The 25,093-nt window shown below is 45.3% G+C and overlaps 1 protein-coding gene across 1 annotated transcript in view; it reads right to left on the bottom strand.

The window, feature by feature from the left end:
- The window catches only part of WDR49 (WD repeat domain 49), a 676,266-nt gene extending 652,070 nt beyond the window's left edge, over positions 1-24,196 (bottom strand). Inside the window, exons 1-3 of the mRNA XM_078668100.1 lie at positions 24,036-24,196; positions 22,949-23,244; positions 7,530-7,970 (exon numbers count right to left, since the gene is read on the bottom strand). Coding sequence (XP_078524226.1) covers positions 7,530-7,970; positions 22,949-23,110 — 603 coding nt within the window. The 5' untranslated portion in view covers positions 23,111-23,244; positions 24,036-24,196. The remainder of the gene's footprint in view (positions 1-7,529; positions 7,971-22,948; positions 23,245-24,035) is intronic.
- Between the last annotated feature and the right edge of the window lie 897 nt (positions 24,197-25,093).

Raw genomic sequence — 25,093 nt, forward strand, 5'->3', positions numbered from 1 at the left:
GGGGCCCTACATACGCTGGTGCAAGTGGGTATAGATAAATTGCAGGATCTATACCCCAATGGCACCTTCCTAGCAGCGGATGACATGGACTACATCCAAAACAAAACCACACTTCCTTTTTCTGTTCCACAGACTTAAAAAAGCGTTACAAGCCTATTACCCGACATTCCCCGCAGAACCACCAACATTATTGGCATTGCACACCCTACTTCTCTCTCCATCCCGTCAAAAGCTCGTTGCCAAATTTTACCTAGCAGCTAATGAGGATAGGCCTCCCCCACCCTCCAGAAGTTTGGACAAAAGGAATGAACGCTTAGACCCCCATTTGATGCCGATAGAATGGGAACGCTGCTGCCAACTGACTGGCGCACTTATTTCCAATGGAAATCTACGCATCATCCATTTTAAATACCTTCACCAAGTTTATCACATGCCACACAAACTTTTTAAATATAGACTTCGGGACACTGACGCCTGTAAGCTGTGTAGCAGCCCATGGGCAGACTTCTGGCATCTGGCGTGGGCTTGTGGGAGTGTGCGTAAATACTGGACTACTGTGGTCGCTACTTTGTCTAAAATGGTGGGGGTGTAGTTGCCGTGTTCTCCACAGATGTGTTTTTAGCCCTGCTTCCTCTCCTGAAAGGTGTCATGGGCAGATTGGTGCAGGTGGCGCTGCTATTAGCCAAAAGACGGGTGGCGATGGTGTGGGACAGCAAGCAGAGTCCTTCAACTGAACAATGGCTCCGAGACCTGACGTATTGTAGGGACAATTTAGTTCTCTATGCAGAGGAACTGCCGTCGTCATCTAAGCCAAATGACATATGGGAACCTCTCCTGCTTTACTTAAGATCCATTGTGCCGCCTTATGCCCATGAGAATTACTGTATAAATGATGAACGTTGTGCTAGCCTGTGGGGGGGATATGTGCAGATGATTTTTTTACACTGTGATTGAATCTATTCCTTCTAGCGTACATTGTAGCCACATGTTGGTTGTTCTTTTTGCTTTTGTTCCCTTTTATATTCTGGCCTTCTACAATTGTACTCAGGATTGGCATACCTATGCACTGTATGAGCCTTTATGAAAATTAATTTAAAATAAATAAATAAAAAAATTAAAAAATGTAACAAAGTCCTCACCCAAAATGTAAAATAAAAATGTGCAAAAACATAGCAACCAGGACGTGACCAAACATTTTGAGCTCATGGTTTAAATGTTACATAGAAAACTCAATTTGATTTACCTGCACCTGTACTCACGCTGAGATTTGCCATACACTGCGTGTGAACGCAAATTAAACATGTACAAACGTCCCAAGTGCTTTTAAATGTTACCACATGATTAAACCAGGACGTGTGCCTACGAAGACCCTAAAACTAAACAGAATACTACAATCTCTCCATGCATCCCCATTGACGACACAATACCAAGAAGTGATAGGTGTTGAACACCATACAATGTGGCTGCCCGCGGCCCCCACAGGGGGCCACCCTGAAAGGGTGGGTCTTTAGTGCCATTTAGGCACCAACACACCCCTCACTAGTTGTTGGGCTCCTGTTAGGAGTCCGCTATTTTCCCATAACAAAAGTTGTCTTGTGTATTTATTTATTAACGCATACTCCGACTGTGGGCGTGGGAAGTTGCCGATAATGGCACTAGACAAGATTCTATCAAAACACAAAAAAAATATCATGCCCCTAAAAAATATCAATACATAATAAATAAATCACGTCATATGATAATAAAATGAGTATGCAGGTGCGACAGTGCATATGCTACATTAACATTTCTGTGGGTATGCACATGTTTTTCTTGAGATAATAAGTTTGTAAACACAAATAAGAAGCCTACTGGTATTGTCAGTATGTCGACCTTCGTCAGCAAGGTGAACCTCCAGTTTCGTATGCTTCATACACTGATTGCTTAACTATATTATCTTTTGGCAAAACTGTGTCTGCGGATGCAAACTAACCGCTGGATGGAAAAAGATGTGTATTAGTTCAACAAAGATGGTAGATACACACCAAAGTTCTGTGTTGCTCAATGGCTTTGCGAAAATTGTAGCGTGCAACCCTGTAATGTGCTCCGTCCATGCACAAATTGTAATGTAATGCATGTATTGTACATGACTGTATTGAGCCACCACAGGCACACATACATGCATCACATACAGTCACTCTGTGTGCAATGCTCAGTTCTGTATACTTTCTGTATTGTGCCATGGTGTGCTATTTGAAAACATGCATATTGCGAGCACACACACTCCCCATGTGCACTCTGCACAACACTTCACACTGCATGTACTGTACTTCTCGCAAGCACAAATACACCCAGCACATGCTTCCATTACGCACGCACTGCACAGAACTGTATCTCTCATGTAATGTATTCTTCACAGGCATACATACACACAGCACCTGCAGTATTCACACTTGTACTGCACAGCACTGCCCTATGCCTGTAGTGTACCCTTCCCAGGCACACATACGTCTACCACAGAGTTACCACACCTGTGCTGCGCAGCACCCTAGATCTAACTGATGTAGGCCAAGGGTGAATTAAGCACACAGCACTTAAACTTTTAAAAAGGCGAATGAGCCTGTAGGCCTCACTCCAGTGACACAGTGTAACAAGCATTTGCAATGCAATAGGTCTCGCATTAGGAAAGTTTGAGCTATTGGTATTGTAAATGACAATTTTTTTTATTTATGTGCTGGTTTTGAAAATTGCAAAATTAATAGCTTTGTCATTTACAATGCCAATAGCTTTAACTTTTGCACATGTGATACCTATAGCATTTGTAATGCAACATGTGTTGTATTTACGTGACTTAGATGTATTGATATTACAAATAACAATGGCTTTTACATTTTTTTTTAATAATTAATACTTAAATAAAAGTGATTGTAATTTATAATGGCAATAGCTTAAACTTTTGTAAAAAACTTTATGTGAAGATTATGTTCAGTGTATTTTATTGTGACGAAAATCCAAGAACAGAAGTGAAATATTAACATCTTTTTGTAACATTTGTAATAAAGTTTGAAACATTGAGAGAACATATTTGAACCAGTTGTTGTTGAATGTTTGCACAGATTGATGTTGTGGTGCCCCTGAGTGATGCTGTGGTGATGCGATAGATAGATAGAGTGAGTGTGATAGATAGAGGGAGGGAGGGCGATAGATAGAGGGAGGGCGATAGATAGATAGAGGGAGGGCGATAGATCGATAGAGGGAGGGCGATAGATCGATAGAGGGAGGGAGATAGAGTTAGTTAGGGTGATAGATAGATAGAGTGAGGGCGATAGACAGACAGACAGATAGAGTGAGGGCGACAGACAGAGTGAGGGCGACAGACAGAGTGAGGGCGACAGACAGAGTGAGGGCGACAGACAGAGTGAGGGCGACAGACAGAGTGAGGGCGACAGACAGAGTGAGGGCGACAGACAGAGTGAGGGCGACAGACAGAGTGAGGGCGATAGACAGAGTGAGGGCGACAGACAGAGTGAGGGCGACAGATAGAGTGAGGGCGACAGATAGATAGATAGATAGAGTGAAGGCGAATAATTTTTATGTAAAGCATTTTTGTATAACCATTAGTCTGAACTCACATGAAGGCCTGCATGCACATTAGTGTACACATAAAACACCTAAGATACCAGAAACTGCAGATCTGTAAAAGCTGTAAACTGTAATGCTCTCATTCACTTCAACGTCTGTACTGGTTCATAAGCAACTCCTTGTTACCCGTTATTATTAAACACCTAAGGTGTTCAATAATACAACAATCATCATGAGTGTTAGCACACCAGTACTTGTATGCTACGTTTTAAAACGGAGGCTCCATTTTGTTGCCTGTTACAGATTGTAGTATTTGCCATTTCCTCATTTGAGAATTGGTGAGAGCATGCCTCCGCCATTTCTGTGCCTAATGTGGGTAGCTACTTTGTGGGAGTTAACAAGCACTTCACAGCTTATTCCCGAAGGTCACAGGATGGTTGCTAAATGGAGCACTATTGCTGAGAATAATGTGCTAAATGTTCCAAAGGTATTGACATCTACCGAAATTCCTGCAGAAATACAAATATTATATGAACGTCAGCAGTCAACAGGAGGTAAAAAGGCAACTATTTACAAAACAAAGAACTGAATCCAAGACTGGAGCGAAATGTTGTTAAAAAGCAACCCTCTCGCCACTCCACCAAAACCAAGAGCCCGCTCTCGAGAAGTACTTTGAGAGTATGACAATTTGTAGGACTTCTGAAACTGATTTCTTACCATTAAAAACACGTTTCTGTAAAATATTTAAAGGAACATTTATGTTTGGTTCGAAAAGATACTGCCGAAGGGCAGGAATTATACAAGAGCAATAATGTCTGACTTATTGCCACAGACGTACGGAGGCCACTGTGGTTGTGGAGTGTCCTTTAAACCTCGCTGGTGGATGAAAGAATGTGCTGCAATAACAGTTTGAAAACACAGTAACAAAAGCCCGACCAAAGTTAATGTCGGTGTCTAAATGCAGCATTACTGAGACACTTCCTTTCCATTAAATCATCACTAATGTCTCCCTGGTTCCATGATTTATTTGAAGTAGATATTCGGCTTTATAAATTCATAAATAAGATGGTCTTTTAATTTCACAGTTACTAATCTGGAAACCAGTTTATGGTGTGACTAATTACTGTACCACAAAGCTGCTCTGTTGATCCTAGCAGGAAAGACTCCACTGGATGACAAAAAGATAAATGTCTTTGAGGAACGCAACAATTTATACATAGCGTTGCTGGTAAATTTCACATTTTAATAACTGTTGCGCTCATCTGTAGTCAGCGTACTGATAGAGAGAGCAGGGAGGCTGCAGGCTCAACAGGTAACACAAACCGAGAGTACCGAGCCGGAGAGAGCGAGAGGGAAACAGGCAGTTCCAGGGACACAGGGGCAGAAGACACAGAAATTCACCGAAGGTAGGGACGGGAGACAGTTAAAATCAATCGTACCAGGGGCAGTAGGCAAGAGAAGCGGATCAGTCAATAGATAACACAGTGCTGGGGAAACTGGGACAAAAGATGTGGGTGCTGACTGGAGGAGAGGGCAGGTGATACAGACACTAAAAACAGAACGTGCCATGGGGACAGAGACAGGAACTGGCTGGTTGGGGGCAGGAGATATGTACAACAGGCAGTGCCAGGGGAACAGGAACCGGAAACCCGAGGGACGAACTGGAAGAGGAGACATGAAGTGGGTAAAACCGACGGTGCAAAGGGTACCGGGGCAAGAGACATGGGGGCTGAGTGGAGGAGGGACATGGGATAAAGAAAAGAAAACAAGCACTGAGGCGAAGAAAAAATACATTTAGGGCTAAAGTCCCACTTACAAACATATGAAATATATTGCTCTGCCTGTGTGGTGTGTTCCTGTGAGCCCACTGTAATCTATTGTGACTCACTGTCATAAAAAGCATGGACAGACTCACTGAGAAGACGGAAGCTCCGGACTGCTTGCAGACGACTGGCTGTCGTGTGATTTTACAGCCCCGGCTGGTGGTTTCGGGTTCATTATTTTAGCTGCTCACAGGGTGCGTGGCTCTTCCTGGATCTGTGGTCGTGAAAAATAACTCTCAGAGCTGGCTCCAATCCTAGCGCGGCTTGGTGGTGACGTCGATGGACTCTGGGCCTGGTGAAGGCAATTTAAGTGCTCTTGCGTCTCCCAGGGCAGCGGAGGTTGTTTAATCCGCATGTAAAGTGCATGGAAAGTGCATGTCAAACAGGGGCATCAAAGGAAGCAGAGGACAGCTGGGCATAGCGACACAACCCGAGCCCCTTACAGTAAAGACCTACCCCAGAGAACAAATTGGAGAGAGCTCGGCAAGGTGAAAAGGTCCGGCTGTGAGATGAGCTCTGTGTTGGGGGATGGGGAGGAGCGTTAAAGCGCGCGCTCTAGAACAGCGATGCGAGGAATGCAAGTGAATGCCTGCAAATTACTGACAAGCCTTTCACCGTAACACGGCGGGCAGGGGAGGGGGCGGAGAGGGGAGAGGTGCGAGGTGCGACACGGCAGGCAGGCAGGGGAGGAGAGTAGGAGGAGGAGGGGGGAGGAGAGTAGGGGAGGCACGGCCTAGCGGCCGTGCAATCAAGTAGTGAGGGGGCGGAGCTGGGGGAGGCTGTGAGAGAGAGTAGGCAAGGCAGGCGGCTGGGGGCATGTGCACGCGCATTTAAGCTCAATGCGCATGCGCATTGAGCTTAAATTTCTCGTGCACTGCAAGGAATCGCCACGATTCCTTGCAGTGTGGATAAAGAGCGGATAAGTGCCAATACTCTCGCCTTGCTCGATGCGCATGCGCATCGACAGGCGAGACCTAAAAAAGGATCTGTTCACTCCTACTGATCACTACATGAAATGCGGCCATCACGCACTCATGCTGCTTAACTTCTGGTGACGGCATTAGCCGTCCACCACTATGAGGATAGTGTATTAGGCCCCCCTCCCGGTTCAACAAGACTGCAGTCTGTGAGACAGGCCTATGTCATGGTGCACCTGCATGATCCGTGTTTGCCAATGGCAAAAAAAACTGTCTTAGGGATACGAACAACAGTACAGATGGGCACTCAAGGCAGGGGTACACGTCTCTTAGCATGCAGAGCACTTTTCCGTCCAAACACACATCAATTGTCATATCTAGAGGCAGTCCAAATCACAAGAAAAATATGAGAACATTTTCAGAAATTATCACATTTCTGTGTGCAAATGAGGTACAATCTGCATAGAGTGATGTTAAAAATGAGGAAAATACATCTAATTGCATTAATTGTATTGATTTTCAACTTTCCTGAGTTTTTTTAAGTAATCTGTTTGAAATACATAGGGTCTTTGCCACCCTCATTCACAGCTCCCTTTAATTACAATTTGCTCGAAACATAGGGGCATATTACCAAGGCAGGCGATATGTGATTATCGCCGCTTTAGCGGCTGTTTTCGGCCGCTAAGCGGCGATAATTCTATTGCCCTATTAGAAAGCTGTCGCTAACAGCAGTTAGCGACAGCTTGTAGGCGATAGAGAGCGGTTTGGGGCCTGCTTTGCATGTCAGCGATATTTATCGCTAATGACATGCAAAGTGGGTGTACCCAACCTGTTAGCGACTGAAAGCAGTCGCTATCGCCTATTAGCAAGGAAGGCGTAGCGATGTAAATATTCGCGCTAAGCACGCATTTATATAATATCTCTGGGTGTCTGATTTAATTGGGCTGGACAATTTGCCTGCACCAAAGAGACCTCACCCCCTTTGTGAATGTTAACAAGAAAATTTTTCAGAGGTAGGCAGTGGACCAGGACTTTTTATTTGCAAATGGGTTACCACTACCTTTATGTAGTCTGTAAAATTTTAATGTTTTGCAATGGGATTTTGGTTCAAACATTAATAGATCCCATTGAGAATCGCTATGTGTAAGCAGCACCCCAAACACACAGATCCCGGTAGTGATTCAGGATGGACATACAAAAATGAATTACCAATGAAAAAAATGTGTACCTTGTTCACATTGGCCAAGAACACCAAACCGATTACCCAGAGGTCTTTGGGCTTGACGCTGTCTGTAGCGATGCGTAGAGTTCTTTGCAGCTTTAAATTCTCTCCCCAAACTCCAAGTAAACCATCTTTGCTCAGAGTCAAGTAGCGGCTAGAACCTTTCAAGAAAACGATTTTCTGAACAATGTCTTTGTGGATCGGCATCAGGAGCCGGATGTCCTTCCACTGGGGAACCGCTGAGGATTTGGCGCGTTCGTCTTTCTCGTAAAGTTCGAGAAGCATGTAAGAGCTCAATTTGTCCCAATTAATGAATCCATCTCGCGTTGCGTCTATTTTATCAAACAGCTCCCCGTACTCGTGTTTCTTGCCTTGGCCAATGAACGTGTGGGCCAGCTTCACAAATTCTTCTCTGGTCATGCATGCTGGTCTGCTCAACTTGGAAGACTTGGAAAAAGACAAATATTCAGTGAGACACCAGTGAAGTTATAACTGTTATACCCACATTTACATGTTGTTCAGACTTACAAAGGTAGGGTCTAAGCCTAGGTGTCATGACTAATTAAACTGAGACACACTACAATGGGGACCACTTGAAATATGGATATACTATTCTACTATAATTAGTTTTAATACATTAAGTCCACTACAAATGAAATGTAATTAGACTGCCAATGTCTTCTATGAATCCCCCAAATTCTCTGCTTATTGGTGCTGGATCACTATTTCCAGATTCAGATATTAATGATAAAATAGCAGTTTTTTGCTTCATGACCACTTCCATGATCACCTGCATAAATGCTTGCATGAACACTTGGATGACCACATGTATGACCGTCTGAGTGCACTCTTGCATGTCCACATACCCTGTCCTCAAGCATCCCCTCCCATACTCCTTTTAATTTTAATTTCATGCAAAGATCAGCCAGAAAAACAAGATATTGGCATACTTCCTATACTCATGCACTACACTGGCACAACCCTTAAAGGCCACATGACAGCCACACTCTTCCACCCATGGCACTGGTAAGGAGTAGCTACCTGTCCACAAACAGTTTCAGCGCCTTGTCAGTGGTAAGTAGCGCTATATATCTGTGAATAAAAAACAATAAAATACAACAACTTGGATAATATAACAAAGAGAATATAAATGGGACACAAAGTTAGGGACACCTGCCCCAAACCCTATTTAACATACTTTCATACTGACTAGATCACAAAATAAAACACAAAACTATGGGGCATATTATCAAGGTGAGCGATCGGAAATTATCGCCGCTTTAGCGGCCGTTTTCGGCCGCTAAGCGGCGATAATTCTATCGCTCTATTAGCAAGCTGTCGCTAACAGCAGTTAGTGACAGCTTGCAGGCGATAGCGAGCGGTTTGGGGCCCGCTTTGCATGTCAGCGATATTTATCGCTAATGACATGCAAAGTGGGCGTACCCAACCTGTTAGCGACTGAAAGCAGTCGCTAACATCGCTATCGCCTATTACCAACACAGGCGTAGCGATGGAAATATTCGCGCTAAGCGCGAATATCTCCAAAAACTAACGCCTGCTCAGACCAGTTCTTAGCCATTATATCCAATGGTAGGTGGATATAATGGCTAAGACCCTGTTAGCGATAATGCGTGAATATCGCTGTATTCTCAGCGATATTCACGGATTTTGCTTCTATCGCTGGGAATTTTATCGCTTTTGAGATAAACGTTGCTAATAGCACGTTATCTCAGCGATAAAATCCGGTGATGCGCGGCGATAAAAAAATTGCCGCTAAGCCTACTTAGCGATAAATACCGCTATTTGTTGATAATATGCCCCTTTGTTATAAAATAATTTGTGTTCAGCTAGGAGATCCTCTTGCCAGAATATCATTACCTAAACAGAGGTTTGGTGTGTGGTGCAATTAAAAGCTGCATGGTTATTTAATATATAGTGCCTGTCATGGCTGCATCTGGTGACATGTTGATGCAAACAGTGTTGTGCATAGAAGAACATGTTTAAATTGTTAAGGTTTAGTCTCTGCACTCTGCCTTTCATCTCCCTAAAGAATCAGAAAGAAAACATGTGGTCAGGATACAGCTAATGACCAAATGACAACCATCTGTAATTAGCACCTTACGTCTAATCTAGAATCATGTGAATACCTTGGTATTAATGTAAGAACACCATATAATCAAAGCTGCAACCTGCATGCATTCTACCACCCACCAGGAGAGAATGCTAAGTTCACAGAGCAACTGATGGAGATCATAACGACCAACTCCAATTCGGATGCCAATAACATATACCTAGGCGATTTTAACCTACATTGGGAGGACGACAATGACAAACTGATCAACTCGCTTAAGGACTTCTTCAGTGAGCTAAAACTTATACAAGCATGCAACGAACCCACTCACTCACGAGGAGGGACCTTAGACTGGATCATCTCAAGAAACGATGAGGCATCAATCCTCGCTATAGACCCATGTGATTGGTCTGACCATCACGCCATAACATTCGCGATACCTACAATGAAAAAGGGCAGGACCGTACAACCTCGCAAGCTCAAGAAACTGATCCGAGACACAAAAGAGGCCAATATTGAACTACTGGTTGAAAGGTGTGAAAAAGATCTGAAGCCACCCAACAATAAGCAAAATGTCAATGAGCTGACGGATCACTACGTAACCTCGATCGGTAATATCGTCAATGACACCATGCCCGAGGGGAGGAGCCAAGATGGCGATCGGAACGGTCGCATAACCGCCTCGCTCCGTGATCTCTTCCTCCCCGCCACCTATCCTGTATTTCATCCTGTTCGGGGTGTTCCGAATTTGGTCACTGGGGAAGAGCCGTCACTTACCATCCTTTTCCGGGGCTCTGGCGTGCAGTGATTCCGGCGTTCTGCCCTGGTCACTTTGTTGGCCTTCCCGGCCCTGACGCCGGGGCCTCGAGTGCTGTGCCTGCCCGGAGATGATCGGAGTGCCGGCGGTCCGGAACCGGTGGGGAGACCCGATGGTGGGAGCCTGAGAGCCGCGGGCCGGGACCCCCGGGGCAGACCCGCCCCCGCTGGTGGGCCACCCCGCATGTCCGTTCGCCTACCGGCCCGAAGAAGAGAAGCCGCGCTGTCCGGCACCCCTCTAGTGGGAAACCCACTCCTGTTGTTAGTCCCGCCCGGGATCCGGTGCTGGGCTCCCCCCGAGTGCTGTGGGGAGCACGCCCGTTCTTCTGGTGACTCTCCTTTCTCCGCCGAGCGCCATCCGCCGCGGTTTGGCGGTGAGCCCTGGGGCCGCCGGTGCTCCTGATGGACTTGGAAGAACCTGCGGCGATGGCGGAGGGTGCTGTACTTAAGATGGCGGATGGCCCCTCGGGGTGTCTTTCTCCTGGAGACAGGGAGGTTGCCGCATTTGCTTTCTCCAGCCCTCGTTTGGTTTGGGCGGCCCCTACTCGGAGTGCTATCTGGTTTGCCCTGTCTGCTCTGCGGATCGACCTGTCCTTGAAATGTCGAGCCTTGGACTTGCGGATAGCTGCCATGGTGGCTCCGCCATTTTGTGACGAAGTGTCGTCTCCCCGAATTGTACTGCCTGAAACTTCGCCGGCGGCTGTGCTGGGATCTCCGGCTGGGTGCTCGATTCTATGGGATCTAGCGGACCCGGTGCCGATGCTGCAGTGCTTTCTACATCCTGTTTTCTTTGCTTCGTGCTGGACGGCCCAGATACTGTGCTTGACCACGTGGATCTTTGAGGAACTTTTCCATTCTGACTGTTGCCGAGTTCTCCTGGTTGCTTCTAGTTTGCCGGGACGGTGTTTTGCGGAGATCCCACCGGCTTTTCCTGATTGGTATGGACCCACTGTGTTCTGCTGTTTTTTGGCTGTGGCGGGGTTGGGAGGCTCGACTCTTCATAAAAGTGGACAGGGGTGATCGTGCCCGGATGCCTGTGGGACCCCTTTTTACATGGCATCTCCGGGCCTCGTTATTCTGGATGGTTCCTGTTTACATCCTGGTGTAGGCTTTTTTTGACTCTCCTTTTCGACCTCGATTAGTGCATTATTGTTGCGGGGGGGTAGCGTTTTATGTCTCGGTCGCTGGCTCCTCTCCTTTCTCTTTCTTCCTTTTCCTCTCCTTCCTTTTCTTATTCCCCTCTCTTTCTTCGTTATAATTCCCTTTCTCTTTTTCTATATTTCGGGTGACTCTGGGCGACAGGCACGCTGTTTAGTGGGGTAGGCCGTAGCCATTACAGTGATGTAGGGTGGGGGGGGGGGGTTTGTTATTTTAGTTTGTTTTATTCTATGGTCTCTTTTTTGCCTTTTTCCAGGGGGTGGGCTATGTCCCTTGGTGTTCACTCCTCTGTTTCGCTAGCGTCTGCACTTTCTCCTTTTTCGGGGCGGGTGGGCTGTACGTGTGGCGTCCACTTTATTTGTTTGCTGGTATTCTTCCTCTATTCTGCACCTGGTATGGGCGTGTGAGGTCTTTGGGCTTTGCCCTACTGTGGTCGTCTGCTTGCGTGGGGGGCTATTTCCCTCCCGCCCCCCCCCCTTCTTTTCTGTATATGTTGCATGACGCGCTGGTAGATATGGTTGCTGCCTCCTTTATATAATGTAAAATGAAACCTCTTTTATCCTGGCGCTGGCGATGTAGCGACTTTATTTGCATCCATCCTGTATTCACCCTATCGTATACATTGCTTTGTTATTTTGATTCTCCTGACTTTGCGGCCGGCCCCTGTGGTTGTAGGCCAGCGCTTGTACTTATACGTGTCTTTCAATAAAGGTTTTTAAAAAAAAAAAATAAAAAAAAAATGACACCATGCCCCAAAAACTGAAAAAAGTCGCAGAGAAACCAAAAAATCCCTGGTTTAATGAGTCACTGAACGAGGACAGGCGCAAACTGAGAATGGCCGAAAGGAAATGGAGACAACATCCCTCCTCCCCGGAGCTGACAGCCCTCAGGAAAACAAGAAAAGAATATAACAAAAAGATAATCAACTCCAAAAAATAATGTTTCAGAGCTGAACTGGACAATGCCATAAACAGACCACGAAAACTCTTCGAGATTTTAAAACAACAGTCAAACAAACTCGCCAAAACGGTTCAAGAGAATACTAAAACTCCCATAAGCTGCGAGGAATTCTCCTCATTTTTCACGGAAAAATCAAAGCTGCTAGAAGTTGAACTCACAAATGCAGCAACTAACCTGATGACCCTTCCTCCACCTAAAATTGAGGCCAATGTCTTAACAGAGGGTTTCCAAACAAAAAACAAGGCAACATGGGATACATTTGAACTATACGACCAGGAAAAGATCGCCAAAACGCTGGCGGAACTCAGACCAAACAACCACTATCAAGACCCTTTACCAGGAAAGTGTATAAGAGAAATCAGCCATACTCTAGTTCCAATCTGGACCGAGATAATAAATGCCTCACTTGCACAAGGGACTCTCCCTGACTGCCTAAAAACAGGGCAGGTAGTGCCCATCATCAAAAAACCGACAGCTGATGCAACAGACCCGAACAACTATCGTCCAGTGACCAACATCCCTCTACTGGCCAAACTCATTGAAAAATGCGTGCAGGGCCAACTAAGCCAACATATAGCGAAATTCTCGCTACTTGACGACTGCCAATCAGGATTCAGAACAGGACACAGTACTGAAACTGCGATCCTGCACATTGTCGATGACGCCTTACAAGCCCTAGACCGTAACCAAACTTGCCTACTGATCCTCCTAGACTTGTCATCAGCATTTGACACGGTAAAGCACGAAGTACTAATGACCAGGCTACAAGACAGGATGGGTCTGTCCGGAAACGTTCTGAAATGGTTCAATTCCTTCCTACAGAATAGGACTCAACGATTCCTGGTTAATCAAGCAATCTCTTCCCCGAGCCCCAATGCAATCGGGGTCCCACAAGGCTCAACGTTATCCCCAGATCTATTCAACCTGTATGTAGAACCTCTCACTGAGATTCTGCAAAAATCACAGATATCCTACCATATGTATGCAGACGACACGCAATTATACATAAAGATCGCCTCCCTCGAGGACATTGACCTAATGAACAAGACACTAAAGGAAGCTTTGCGATGGTTAACAATGAACCATCTGAAATTAAATGCCCAGAAAACAGAATTCCTGCTAATTTCACCGACAAGGAGCCAAGCTGAAGTTAAGGAATGGACTAAAATGGTGACGGCGCTAAATTGCACCCCGACCCTAGTGAACTCAGCCAAATCACTAGGAATTACGCTAGATGAAAACCTTGACATGAAAGACCATATTAATTCAATGGCCAAGAGCGCCCGCTTCCACTTGAATTATTTAAGAAAACTGAAACCCTTTATTTCAGAGACGGATCTAAAACTGGCTATCCAATCACTAGTTATCTCTAGGATCGAATACGGCTGCACCACACTAGCCGGCCTACCGAAAACATCCACAGCACCATTAAAAGCCTGCCTCAACGCAGCGGCAAGACTCATTACGGGAACGAAGAAATTCGATCATATATCTCCTCACCTGAAAGCACTAAACTGGCTACCTTATGAGGCCAGAATTCAAATGAAGATGGCCTGTATTACACATAAAGCAGTTCACTACAACACCCCTAGATACCTAGCAAAGAAACTTAAGTTATCAGGAGGTAACAGAACAACTAGAAGCGCAAGAGAGTTGCTATTGCGACCAGCCTTTTTCCACAAGAAAAAGACCTACAACCGAGCATTCTCTGGAGCTGCCCCCAGAGTCTGGAACTCAATCCCACCAAACATCAGGAAGATAAAAAATACATTAACATTCAAACGAGAACTTAAGAACCACTTGATGAGTAAATACCCGACTTAGAGAAACCTACGGAGTACTAAGATGACCATTTACGCTAACAGAGGATTGTCCTCTCTATGAAAACTGGAAGATCAATACCAGACAATTGACTGTCGCCATGCTCAAGCAGAGGCTTGACACATTAATGCTACCTCATATACCTGTAAACTTATTACTATATCTCTCAGACAAAACTATATAACCTCTACCTCACTCCATGTATTCATCCTTATTATTCTTTATATGCACTGGAACGCCATATAACCCTACCTCACCGAGCCTGATTGATACCTGGACACTAGCCAAGCCTTACTAACCATCTAAGGCCACTTGCACATACTTTGGAATTTATATATCTAATCACGCCCACACATTTCATTGCCTTCTACCTCATATCGATTTTTGTTGTTATGAATGTTATTATAATGGATATATGTTTGACATTAGGAATTTTTATAGCTAATTATGTCCATACATTATACCGCCACTACCTCATATATATTTTGTCTGTTTATACTGTTATGATAATGTTATATGTCATTCTTTACCTGTTAAGCGCTCTGATACCCACGGGTCTTGTCCGCGCTATACAAAACTCTATAAATAAATAAATAAAAAAATAAAACAAAACCATCTATGGTTCAGATCGTGACCACTGATTAAATGTTGTGTCAATGGGGTCGAGCAAGGCAATAGTACATACCTCTAAGATTAAATTTCCCCTGAATCTATGGATGCTGGACCCCCTATAAAACAGAGAAAAACCTGACATGCAATATTCCTGACCAATTGGTTAAGACATTGTCCTGACCCACAACAAAATGGAGAAATTGCCCACTCTTAATATTTTGGAATGTAGGACTCTGGGCTATATATTTGCAGTCATGACTGCAAGTAAACTTTAGCAGAAAGAACATATGTTCTTTGTGACCAGTATTAGATTATTTTTTTTTTAATTTGATTTATCTTTATCATATGTCTCCAATGCATGTACATGCAGATAAAGTTGAAACAACATTGTTAAGCTCCTTAAGTGGCCACTCAACAAAAGCTGAGGAGGGGAATATTTTCAAAAGTCTTGTCCTCTGGCAGTTGCTGGGGCTACATTCCAGTTCATCAATTGTTTGCCCACTGTGCTGCTACGCCAGAGAGGGGCCATACATATTCAAATCAGCCCTGCTTCTTTTCAAACAATTTAAGAAATAAACATGAAGGCCTGCATATGTCATTCACTGGAGACATCATACTTAAGAAGTGAACATCCACTCGCTTCCAAACAATTATTGATGTTATAGAAGGTTAAATTAAGAAACGAAAGAAATCTTCATTTTAGGGGCCAACTTCAGAGCTGGGATAAAGCCTGTAAGGAGTGTGGAGATAGAACTATTGATGGTGCCCTCCTTTTTTTTTAACAAGGGACACGCCATATGAGCATCAGCAAAAGCTGCCATTTATTGACTGTAACGCCTGAGGTTTGATGAAGGCCAAACCATACATAAAGCCTTTGCCTCTGGTATGGAATTATGTGATATTGTGGCTACGGAGTTTTCCGCATATTCATGCGTTTGTCGCATTTGCCACATAATCCATCATCTTCGGAATAATCTGCAGATTTTAACAAAAAAATTAAATTGTTTCTGCTCAAACAGATCAAAAGTTACTAACAACACAGTAACGTGTGTTGCCACACGTTGGCAGGCCCTTTGCAAAAGTTAACTGGTCATCGTTCTGTTGCTCATTGTGCATCTGGGTGTTAAAGTAGAACTAATGAGGTGAAACCTTTGCTCGGTGTTACACTGTGACGAAAAAAATGACAACATAAGGAAATAATACTATCCCAAAATGGGCCTCATTATAATGTATAATCTGCCGTTTCTCGACGCATAATTCAATCAACCCTTTCACATAATTTTGTCATCCTATGCCACATAATTCCAGTGGCCCTAGTCATACTAGATATATAGGGTCTCATTTATGAGGCTGTGCGTCACTTTTACGCCGCCAGTGCGTCACTTTTTGTGATGCACCAGTGGCGTAAAAAATGCGCCTTGTTGCGCCATATTTACAAAGTGACGCATCTAGGTAGATGCGTCACTTTGTAAACCCTTGCACCACATTATACCAGCGGCAGGTATAATGTATGCAAGGGGGGCGTATTGACCCAAGAAAGGGTTGTAGAAGTGACGCAGTGCAATCTATGAGATTTCACTGCATCACCTCTAGGACGCAAATGCGTCAATATCTTACGCCTGCCTCACAGCAGGCATAAGACTGACGCAGGCCCGTGGGCCTCATTTATGAGAAGTGACGCATCGCTGCGTGAAAGCAGTGATGCGTCACTTCTCAGTGCGCCCTCCTTGCGACATGATTGATGCGTCATATTTATAATATGATGCATCATGTCGCAAGGAGCTACAGATACGTAAGTATTTCTGACGTATCTGTGTGGCGCAAAAGTGACGCATTGCTGGAGTGTGTCACAAAAGTGACGCAACTCCAGCAATGTGTTGTTTCACATGGGGCAAGCCCCATGTGAAAGGGCCTGCGTCAGTCTTACGCCTGCTGTGAGGCAGGCATAAGATATTGATGCATTTGCGTCCTAGAGGTGACGCAGTGAAATCTCATAGATTTCACTGCGTCACTTCTACAACCCTTTCTGGCGTCAATACGCCCCCCCTTGCATACATTATACCTGCCGCAGGTGAAATGCGTGAAATGCAGGTGAAATGCGTGAATTTCGCTGAGAATACAGCGATATTCACGCATTAGCTACGAAATGCTCTTAGCCATGTTATCCACCTCCCATTGGATAACATGGCTAAGAACTGGTCTGGGCAGGTGTTAGTATTTGGAGATATTCGAGCTTAGCGTGAATATTTCCATCGCTACGCCTGCCTTGCTAATAGGCGATAGCGATATTAGCAACTGTTTTCAGTCGCTAACAGTTTGGGTACGCCCACTTTGCATGTCATTAGCGATAAATATTGCTAACATGCAAAGCGGGCCCCAAACCGCTCGCTATCGCCTAAAAGCTGTCGCTAACTGCTGTTAGCGACAGCTTGCTAATAGGGCGATAGAATTATCGCCGCTTAGCGGCTGAAAACGGCCACTAAAGCGGCAAAAATTCCCTATCGCCACCCTTGATAATATGCCCCTCAATGTGATGGCATTGCTAAGTGATGATGTGAGGTTGCCCCCTAGTTGGATTTCAAAGTTAATAGGCAGAGCTTGAAGTGGGCCGGGTCCTGCAGGTGCCCGGCACCGGCAGTTCTAATAAACAGGTGCTGAGACGGGTCCCTATCGGGCTCTCCATTTTTGCCCTTAGGGTGAAAAATAAATCTTAACTCTGCCGCAGTTCCTCCCTTCCCTGCCTTTGATGTAACTTTGAAGAGACTCGTTCTTGCACAGTCTAACCATTTCAGGGCGGAAGCATTTTCAATGTTACATACAATAAAGCCGTAGTTGTTGCTTAGTTGTCTTATGCAACTAACAACCATTGACAAAGCCAATAGTCCTGGCTTGTTGTAGGTGTAATGTTACTTGTTGTGATATATAGCAGATTCCAATGACAGAAGCAGGAAAATACCAGACGGGTGGCACACTATGCTAATCACAAAATGTAAGCTTATGTGTGTTTAAGCCACGCCCTTAATTACATTGGCCACACCCCTATGAGCCCCCTCTCCCCACCCCCCCAGTTTTTTCATCCCACTTAAAGGCCTACCAATAGGACTGGCTTGCATTTGGATAGTGACTGCGGAAAAAATCAAAATAGTTTGCTTTCGATGCATAATGCATCTATGAGACAAAGAATTTAATGTGTCTAATTTAGTGTACTTCTGAGATGTAAAATAGTCCTTTGTGCATTGGAATGCAGGAATTCAATAGGAGGCGAAATGATAAACGAGCAAATTCCCTCTAGGAGGCACCAAAGGCCAATAATCTACTTTTTAAAGGATTGACTGGTTATGCAGACAGCTACACTGTCAAGCCAGACTTGAAAAGGAGAACCTATAGTGTGGAATCAGTGTCATGAGAAGTATGAATGTTAGACACAGGGCTTTAAGTGGGCCGGGTCTCACCGGTGCTGAGCACCGGCAGTTTTTTAAGGGGGCCTCGAAAGGGGTCTCTATCAGGCTCTGTTTTGTGCCGTGACACAGGCAGTCCGTTTTTTTCTGCACTGCAGTGTCAGCAGGCACATGGATGTGCGCCTGCTCACACTGCTCACTTCTCACTAGTGCAGAAGTTACGGTATGACGTCATGTCAGATGAGCGTTGTATGGGAAGGGAAATCCTTAGCACCTTCGCCACGGGGCTAATTCCCCCGCGGCGCTGGGGGGGGAGGGGGCGAGCGCAACGCTGTGACATCCTGACAGTAGAGGACTGCCGACGTAGGGCATTAGGACCCTGCGGGTCGCAGGGCAGTGACCAGGTCACTGGACACCACTTCCTGTAGGGACAGGAAGAGGACAGTAGACTGCGGACCAAGGACGAGGACAGATGTGCGTACTGTGCTCCACCCCACAGAGAATAAAGAAGAAGCATTCACAGACCTGTGTCCTGTATTCTTTCATGAGGGCGTGACCCTCATCGACACGACATCTGGCGACGAAGAAGACGACCCCACGTGTCAAATAAACGATCCGCCACCAGAAACGGCAAAAAATAAAAAGGAAGACGCGAGGAGCTACACGGGAGCCCACCCAGACAGTGTCCACCAACATCCTACAAGCGCGGTAAGGTGCATGAGCAGAGACGCGCTAGCGCCTGAGATTGGAGGCGCGAGGTCCTCACATTTAAAAATTACAGCGCGAGCCACGCTAGTGCCCGAGAGTGCAGGCGCGAGGTCCTCGCGTTTGGAAACCAAAGCGCGAGGTCTCGCGAGAGAGACACATCCCGGCGGCCATGACAGGGTCAGGCAAAAGCAGCCAATAGAAGCAGCGCAGCAACGTGGCGGCCATCTTAGGACCAGGCAACGCGAGATTTCACGATCGAAATCTCGGTGGCCATTTTGTGTGGGACACAGACAAGGAATGACCATCAAAAGTGCATGGCGGCCATCTTAAAGACAGGCAATATCGAAGAAAGAGCAGAAATACCAGGAAATAAAGGACAACAAGCATAAGAGGCACAACAAAAGGTCTACAGTAACAGAAAGATAAAGGGGAAACATAAAAGAGAGTGCAAATAAGTGCATAAGGCACAGAAAAGAGCCTACAGTCACTGAAACAAAAGGGGAAACATAAAAGGAAATACAGGCACACTACAAACACCCCACACAGCCAAAAAAAAAGAGCATCAAAGAAACAGGAAGACAAGATGCCTGATACAAAGCACAGTGCACAGTATCGCAGACCGATGCCATTCAGCGTTTCGGAGCCACAAGTGGGAATACGATGGGAAAAGTGGATTGTGAAGTTCGAGCGATACATGGAAGCAACTGATGTAGTTGACGATAAAAAGCTAGGATTATTCCTAAATCTGGCTGGAGATGACATAGAAGACCTCTTAATAACACTCCCAGAGAGCGAGAGGAGCACATACAAAGGACTAATAAAGTGCCTAACGAGCAAATTCGATCCCCAAAGAAACATTGACTTTGAAAGATATAGCTTTAACATAGCTTTTCAGCAGCCGGAAGAGTCAATGGATGACTTCGCAACGAGACTAAGGAAACTAGTAGCACATTGTGAATTTGAGAAGTACGACAATGAACAAGCGATCCGTCTAAGATTGATAAAAGGCTGTCGTGACACAGACTTTCGTACGAGAATACTGAAAGAACCAACCACACTAGAAAGGATCCTGGATTTGGCGAGAGCAGAGGCACGAGCAATGGCACACGCAAGACAGATGGACCGACGAGAGGAGCAAGTACACAGAATGACAGACAAGAATAGAACTGGAAGCTGGAAGAAAGGGTCGAAGGATCAGGCGACAAGAAAACAAGAGTCCCAGTGCTACAGGTGCGGCCTGGAATTTCCACATCGAGGAACATGCCCAGCGTTTGGTCAAATATGTCGAAAATGCAATAAAAGTAACCATTTCGCCACCATGTGCCAAGGAATGCAATTCAAAAATGAAAGGGGCAGGCCAGGGAGACAAAGAATACCCACTAACAGACATGTGCGTCACATGGAAGCCACCACAAGGAGCTCATCCCTAGAGTCAGGAGATGAAGACGAAGAAATACCAGAGAGGGTAGAACGCTTATACCTCATGTCCACAGACGATGACCACAAGGAAGAACACATCAGACTGGTGGACAAGCAGTCAATAAAGAAGACAGACCGGGTGACCATTGAAGTAGGGCCACACCAAGCAGAATTTGTGCTAGACAGCGGGGCCACATGCAACATCATGTGCGCCACTGAATACGATAAAATGAAGAGAAAGCCACCCCTGCAACCATCAAACGTACGAGTATTCACTTGGGGTGCACAAAATCCAGTGACAAACATGGGAAAGTTCACGGACACCATGACGCACAAGGGTAAGACAGTCACAGAGGAAATTCATGTACTACGAGGAGATATCCCCGCACCGTGTCTACTGAGCAATGTCACAGCGAAGATCATGGGCCTATTACAGATGACATACCATGTGTCTGACCAAAGAAGCATCCTAAAAGAGTACCCGAATTTAACAAAAGGACTGGGAAAACTGAAAGGATGACAGATCACCCTACACATAAACGAGTCGGTCAGGCCTGTCGCCCAACACCACAGGAGGGTACCGATTCACCTACAGCCACAGGTAGAAGAAGAAATAAAGGCACTACTAGAGCAAGACATCATAGAGCCGGCGGAGGGGCCCACACCATGGGTGTCCCCAATAGTTGCCGTACCAAAAAAGGACAGCACACAAATAAGAATATGTGTGGACATGAGAATCCCCAACACCGCCATCGAAAGAGAACGCCATCCTGGGCCACACCTAGATGACATGATTAGCTGTTTGACGGGAATGAGAAGATTTTCCAAGTTAGATCTATGCAAAGGATAGGGGGCACGCGCAGCGCCATGGTGCTTGTGACGAGCTCGGCTCATCACGCTGCATGGTGGCGCTGTGCTGATGACCACAGCCGTTTTTCAGAACGCTCAGCACAGGGGGGGGGAATTAGCCCCACGTGTGAGCGCCGCGCGTGTCATGACGAGCTCAGCTCGTCATCAGCACACGGCCACTGTGCCTCATGACGAGCTGAGCTCATCATGAGCACGCAAGGAGTTAAAGAGAGTCATTTTCTCTCAGGATTTCCCTTCTCTTTTTGAAACTCAGGAGCAGTAACACTGTTGTGGTGTCACCAGGGCTTTAAATGGAAGCTTTTTCAATATTATATACAAGCCATAGTTGTTGCTGATTTATCTTATGCAACTAACAACCATTGACAAAGCCAATAGTCCTGACTTCTTGTAGTTATGATGTTACTTGTTGTATCATATATCTGGATGCAATGACAGAAACAGCAAAATACAAATCGGGCGGCACACTATGCTAAGCACAGATTTGTAGCTTATGTGTTTTAAGCCACGCCCTTAATTACATTGGCCACGCCCCTTTATGAGCCCCCTCCCCCCAGGGTTTTTTTTTTTTATCCCTCTTAAAGCCCTGGTTAGACAGTAATGGAGGCTACAAAGACCCCTCAGAAATCCTGCAGGAAGACATTTCAAATGTGGACGTACATAGAGGACTGTGGGTGGCACAGTTTCACCTCTCTGGGAATTATTTGAAAAGGCAATGAGTTGTAGTCTTGAGTCTTACTTCGGCGAGGCTATAAAGGAGTATGGTCATGAACACAAAACGTGCATCATGAGTCAGAACTGTCCACTTCAAGGCACTGTCACAAAACATGCAGTGTCGCATGAATGGTCAGAGATGTGGGAAGACCGTCCATCGAAATTGTAGGGAACATCAAGAGAGAGTGCATCTTGTTTTTATTGTGGGTGGTTAGTATTTTTGGTGTTGCATTCATTTAAAAAATGGTTTGTATTCCAATTAAGTTTCCTCACTACTGCAGATATTGCATGGTGTTGGGAGACGTTTTCCTTTGGCTAAAGTGCCACCAGGGGAACCTCAAATCCTCAATCTTAAATGCAACACGAGGATCAGAAGGTTTGTGTAAAGGCTAAAGGGAGCTGGCGAAATCGTTATCTGTAAACCCATAATCAGAAAGGGATTAAAAAAACATGAATTCGTCTAGCAGTATTGATAGCCAGAACTGAATACTCAAATGCAGGTTACCTCTCATGTGTATTTTGAAGATCTGAGTTGTTTTTCAATTGTTGTTGACAATGAACAGTGTTTTGCATTGGCTAAATCACAGCTTTCTTTGCGTTTACTCCTCCCCTGGGTATTTTAGACTGCACAGAGGGACCACAAGGCCTATTTTCAGCGGTCCAGCTATGCGACAACACTTTTTAGCATCACAATATCTATTCTAACAAATCAATTGGTGGCCTTCAGAAAACCACAGGAACTGACTGGCCCGCAGCTAGACAATACGCTACGATACCATATCAATGGAGGTTGGCGCTATAAAAAAAAGTGAATAACATAGCACTATTGTCAGCGGAGTATTTGAATGATAAACCGTGTTAGGCCATTGTTTCCTACTTACCATAAAAAGCTTTTGAATTTTCTCAACATCCTCAATGCCGAGTCTGTTTTCAATGTGTTCAGGTGGTGCATGTTGGGTTTCTTGGTCGCTTTCCGTACTGGGTGGGTTATTTTTTAGACTGGCTCCACTTTCGGATTGGAGGGAAAGGTGGGGCGTGCTCATGCTGTTTTCACTTTCCCAATAATCCGCGTGCTCTTTCGGTGCACTTGTTGGACACCCCCCTCTCCTCAGCGGTTTGTTTCACCTCCGCAACAGCATTGTTTTATTTAGCTTTGGAGATGGAACGCTTAATATGACTGCAAGGGAAAGCATAGAACGTTACATGACAAATGCTGAAATTCAAGCTAGAGGTTTATTTCATTTTACAAAGTACTTTTTGCACATTGACGTGGCGTCGCAAGTGTTCACTGGCCATAGTGCAAGAAAGGAAAAGCTCACACTGCCCCAACTGTTATTTAGTTAGAAAAACACAGCAATAACTAGAGCTCAGTTGGGCCATCGGGTCTCTGGGCCACGGTGCCAGTCACCCTGTTAGACTATTGATAGATAACGAGGGCTGGCTTTAAGTGGGCCGGGTCTTGCCGGTACTCAGCACCGGCAGTTATAAAAAGCAAGTGCAGTTATCACCGCCTTTGATGTAACTTCAAAGAGATGTTACAGTACTTTAAGCTCTCACCATTTCAGAACTGAAGCATTTTCAATATTAAATACAACGAAACCATAGTTCTTGGTTATTTGTCTTATGTAACTAACAAGCACTGACAAAGCCAATAGTAGTGGCATGTTGTAGGTGTGATGTTGCTTGTTGTATTATATAGCTGGATGCAATGATAGAAGCAGCAATGTGTCAGTCGGGCGTTTTAAGCCTCTCCCTTAATTACATAGGTTAAGGACCTTTGAGAGACCCCCCTCCCCGCCCCCTACCCCCCACACACAGTTTTTTCAACCCACTTAAAGCCCTTTAGATAACTACGCGCCCGTTGACACCACTCCCAATAGCTTCATGTTCAGATGGTAACAAAAAGCAAACACCTTCAAGCTTGCGATGGGAAAGCAGGCGCTTTTGTTCAGACGCACTGTTGCTCACCTTCAGACCGAATACTTTTATATATTTTGGATGAAGTCCGGTTTTCGCGGGACAAACCCAAAGTGTATGAACTCAGCTGAAACTTAAAAACACATTCGACGTGAGCGGAGTTTCCTCAAGTGTTGTCATTCGCAGCGCCGGTGAGACGTGCCTGCTCTCTGCTTCCCTCACTGCCTGTGAGCGTCTCCTGGCAACAGACACAAAGCTTTCCGCGTCCCGCCCGCGCGCCCCACTACCGCCCATTCACTCGGACATTCCAAACATGCAAATAACTGCAGGTGGACGTCCGACTGGTTTGCCGCCTTTTTTTTAAAGAATATTATAGAAGATGTTGATGATCATTAAAAAAATAATAATGTTTTTTTCAATTAACGACCAGTTTAAGGCACTGGTTTTGAAATACTGTTTTGATATTGTTTCCACTCTGCTGTTTTACTGTAGTTCTTATTGCGGATGTTAGGCTTGGCTTTTACAACGGGGTTACCCACATTCTTTTTGCTATTTGGCCTCCTCTGTTTCGTTATATGTTTGTTAGTTTTAGGACTCTAGGCACTTTACCACTGCTAATCAGTGCTAAAGTGCATATGCTCTCCATGTAATTTATATAATAGATTAGTGTTTTCATGATTGGCTTATCTGATTTACTGTTAAGTCCCTAGTAAAGTGTGCCAGGTGTGCCAGGGCCTGTTAATCAAATGCTGCTAGTGGGCCTGCAGCACTGATTGTGTCACCCACACAAGCAGCCTTTTAAAGAATTCTCAGGCTTGCCACTGCAGTGTCTGCTCACAGTCTCTACTGCCATGTCGACCTAGCATGTACACCCACTTGCAAGGCCCTAACCTTTCCTTTTATTACAAGTGAGTCACCCGTGAGGTTGGCCGAAGGTACCCCTGTGGGAATTGTGCATTGTCAGGGTTGGATTGAGATTAAAAATCGGCCCGGTCACACTAACAAAAAGTGGCCCACATTTGCATATGCCTTTCCACAAAACACTTTGGTGAAATTTTATTTAAAAAGTGGGGGTGGGGGGGGGGGGGGAATAAAAAAAAATGCACAAA

This window comes from Lissotriton helveticus, chromosome 11 (genome assembly GCF_964261635.1).
Source record: "Lissotriton helveticus chromosome 11, aLisHel1.1, whole genome shotgun sequence".
NCBI lineage: Eukaryota > Metazoa > Chordata > Amphibia > Caudata > Salamandridae > Lissotriton > Lissotriton helveticus.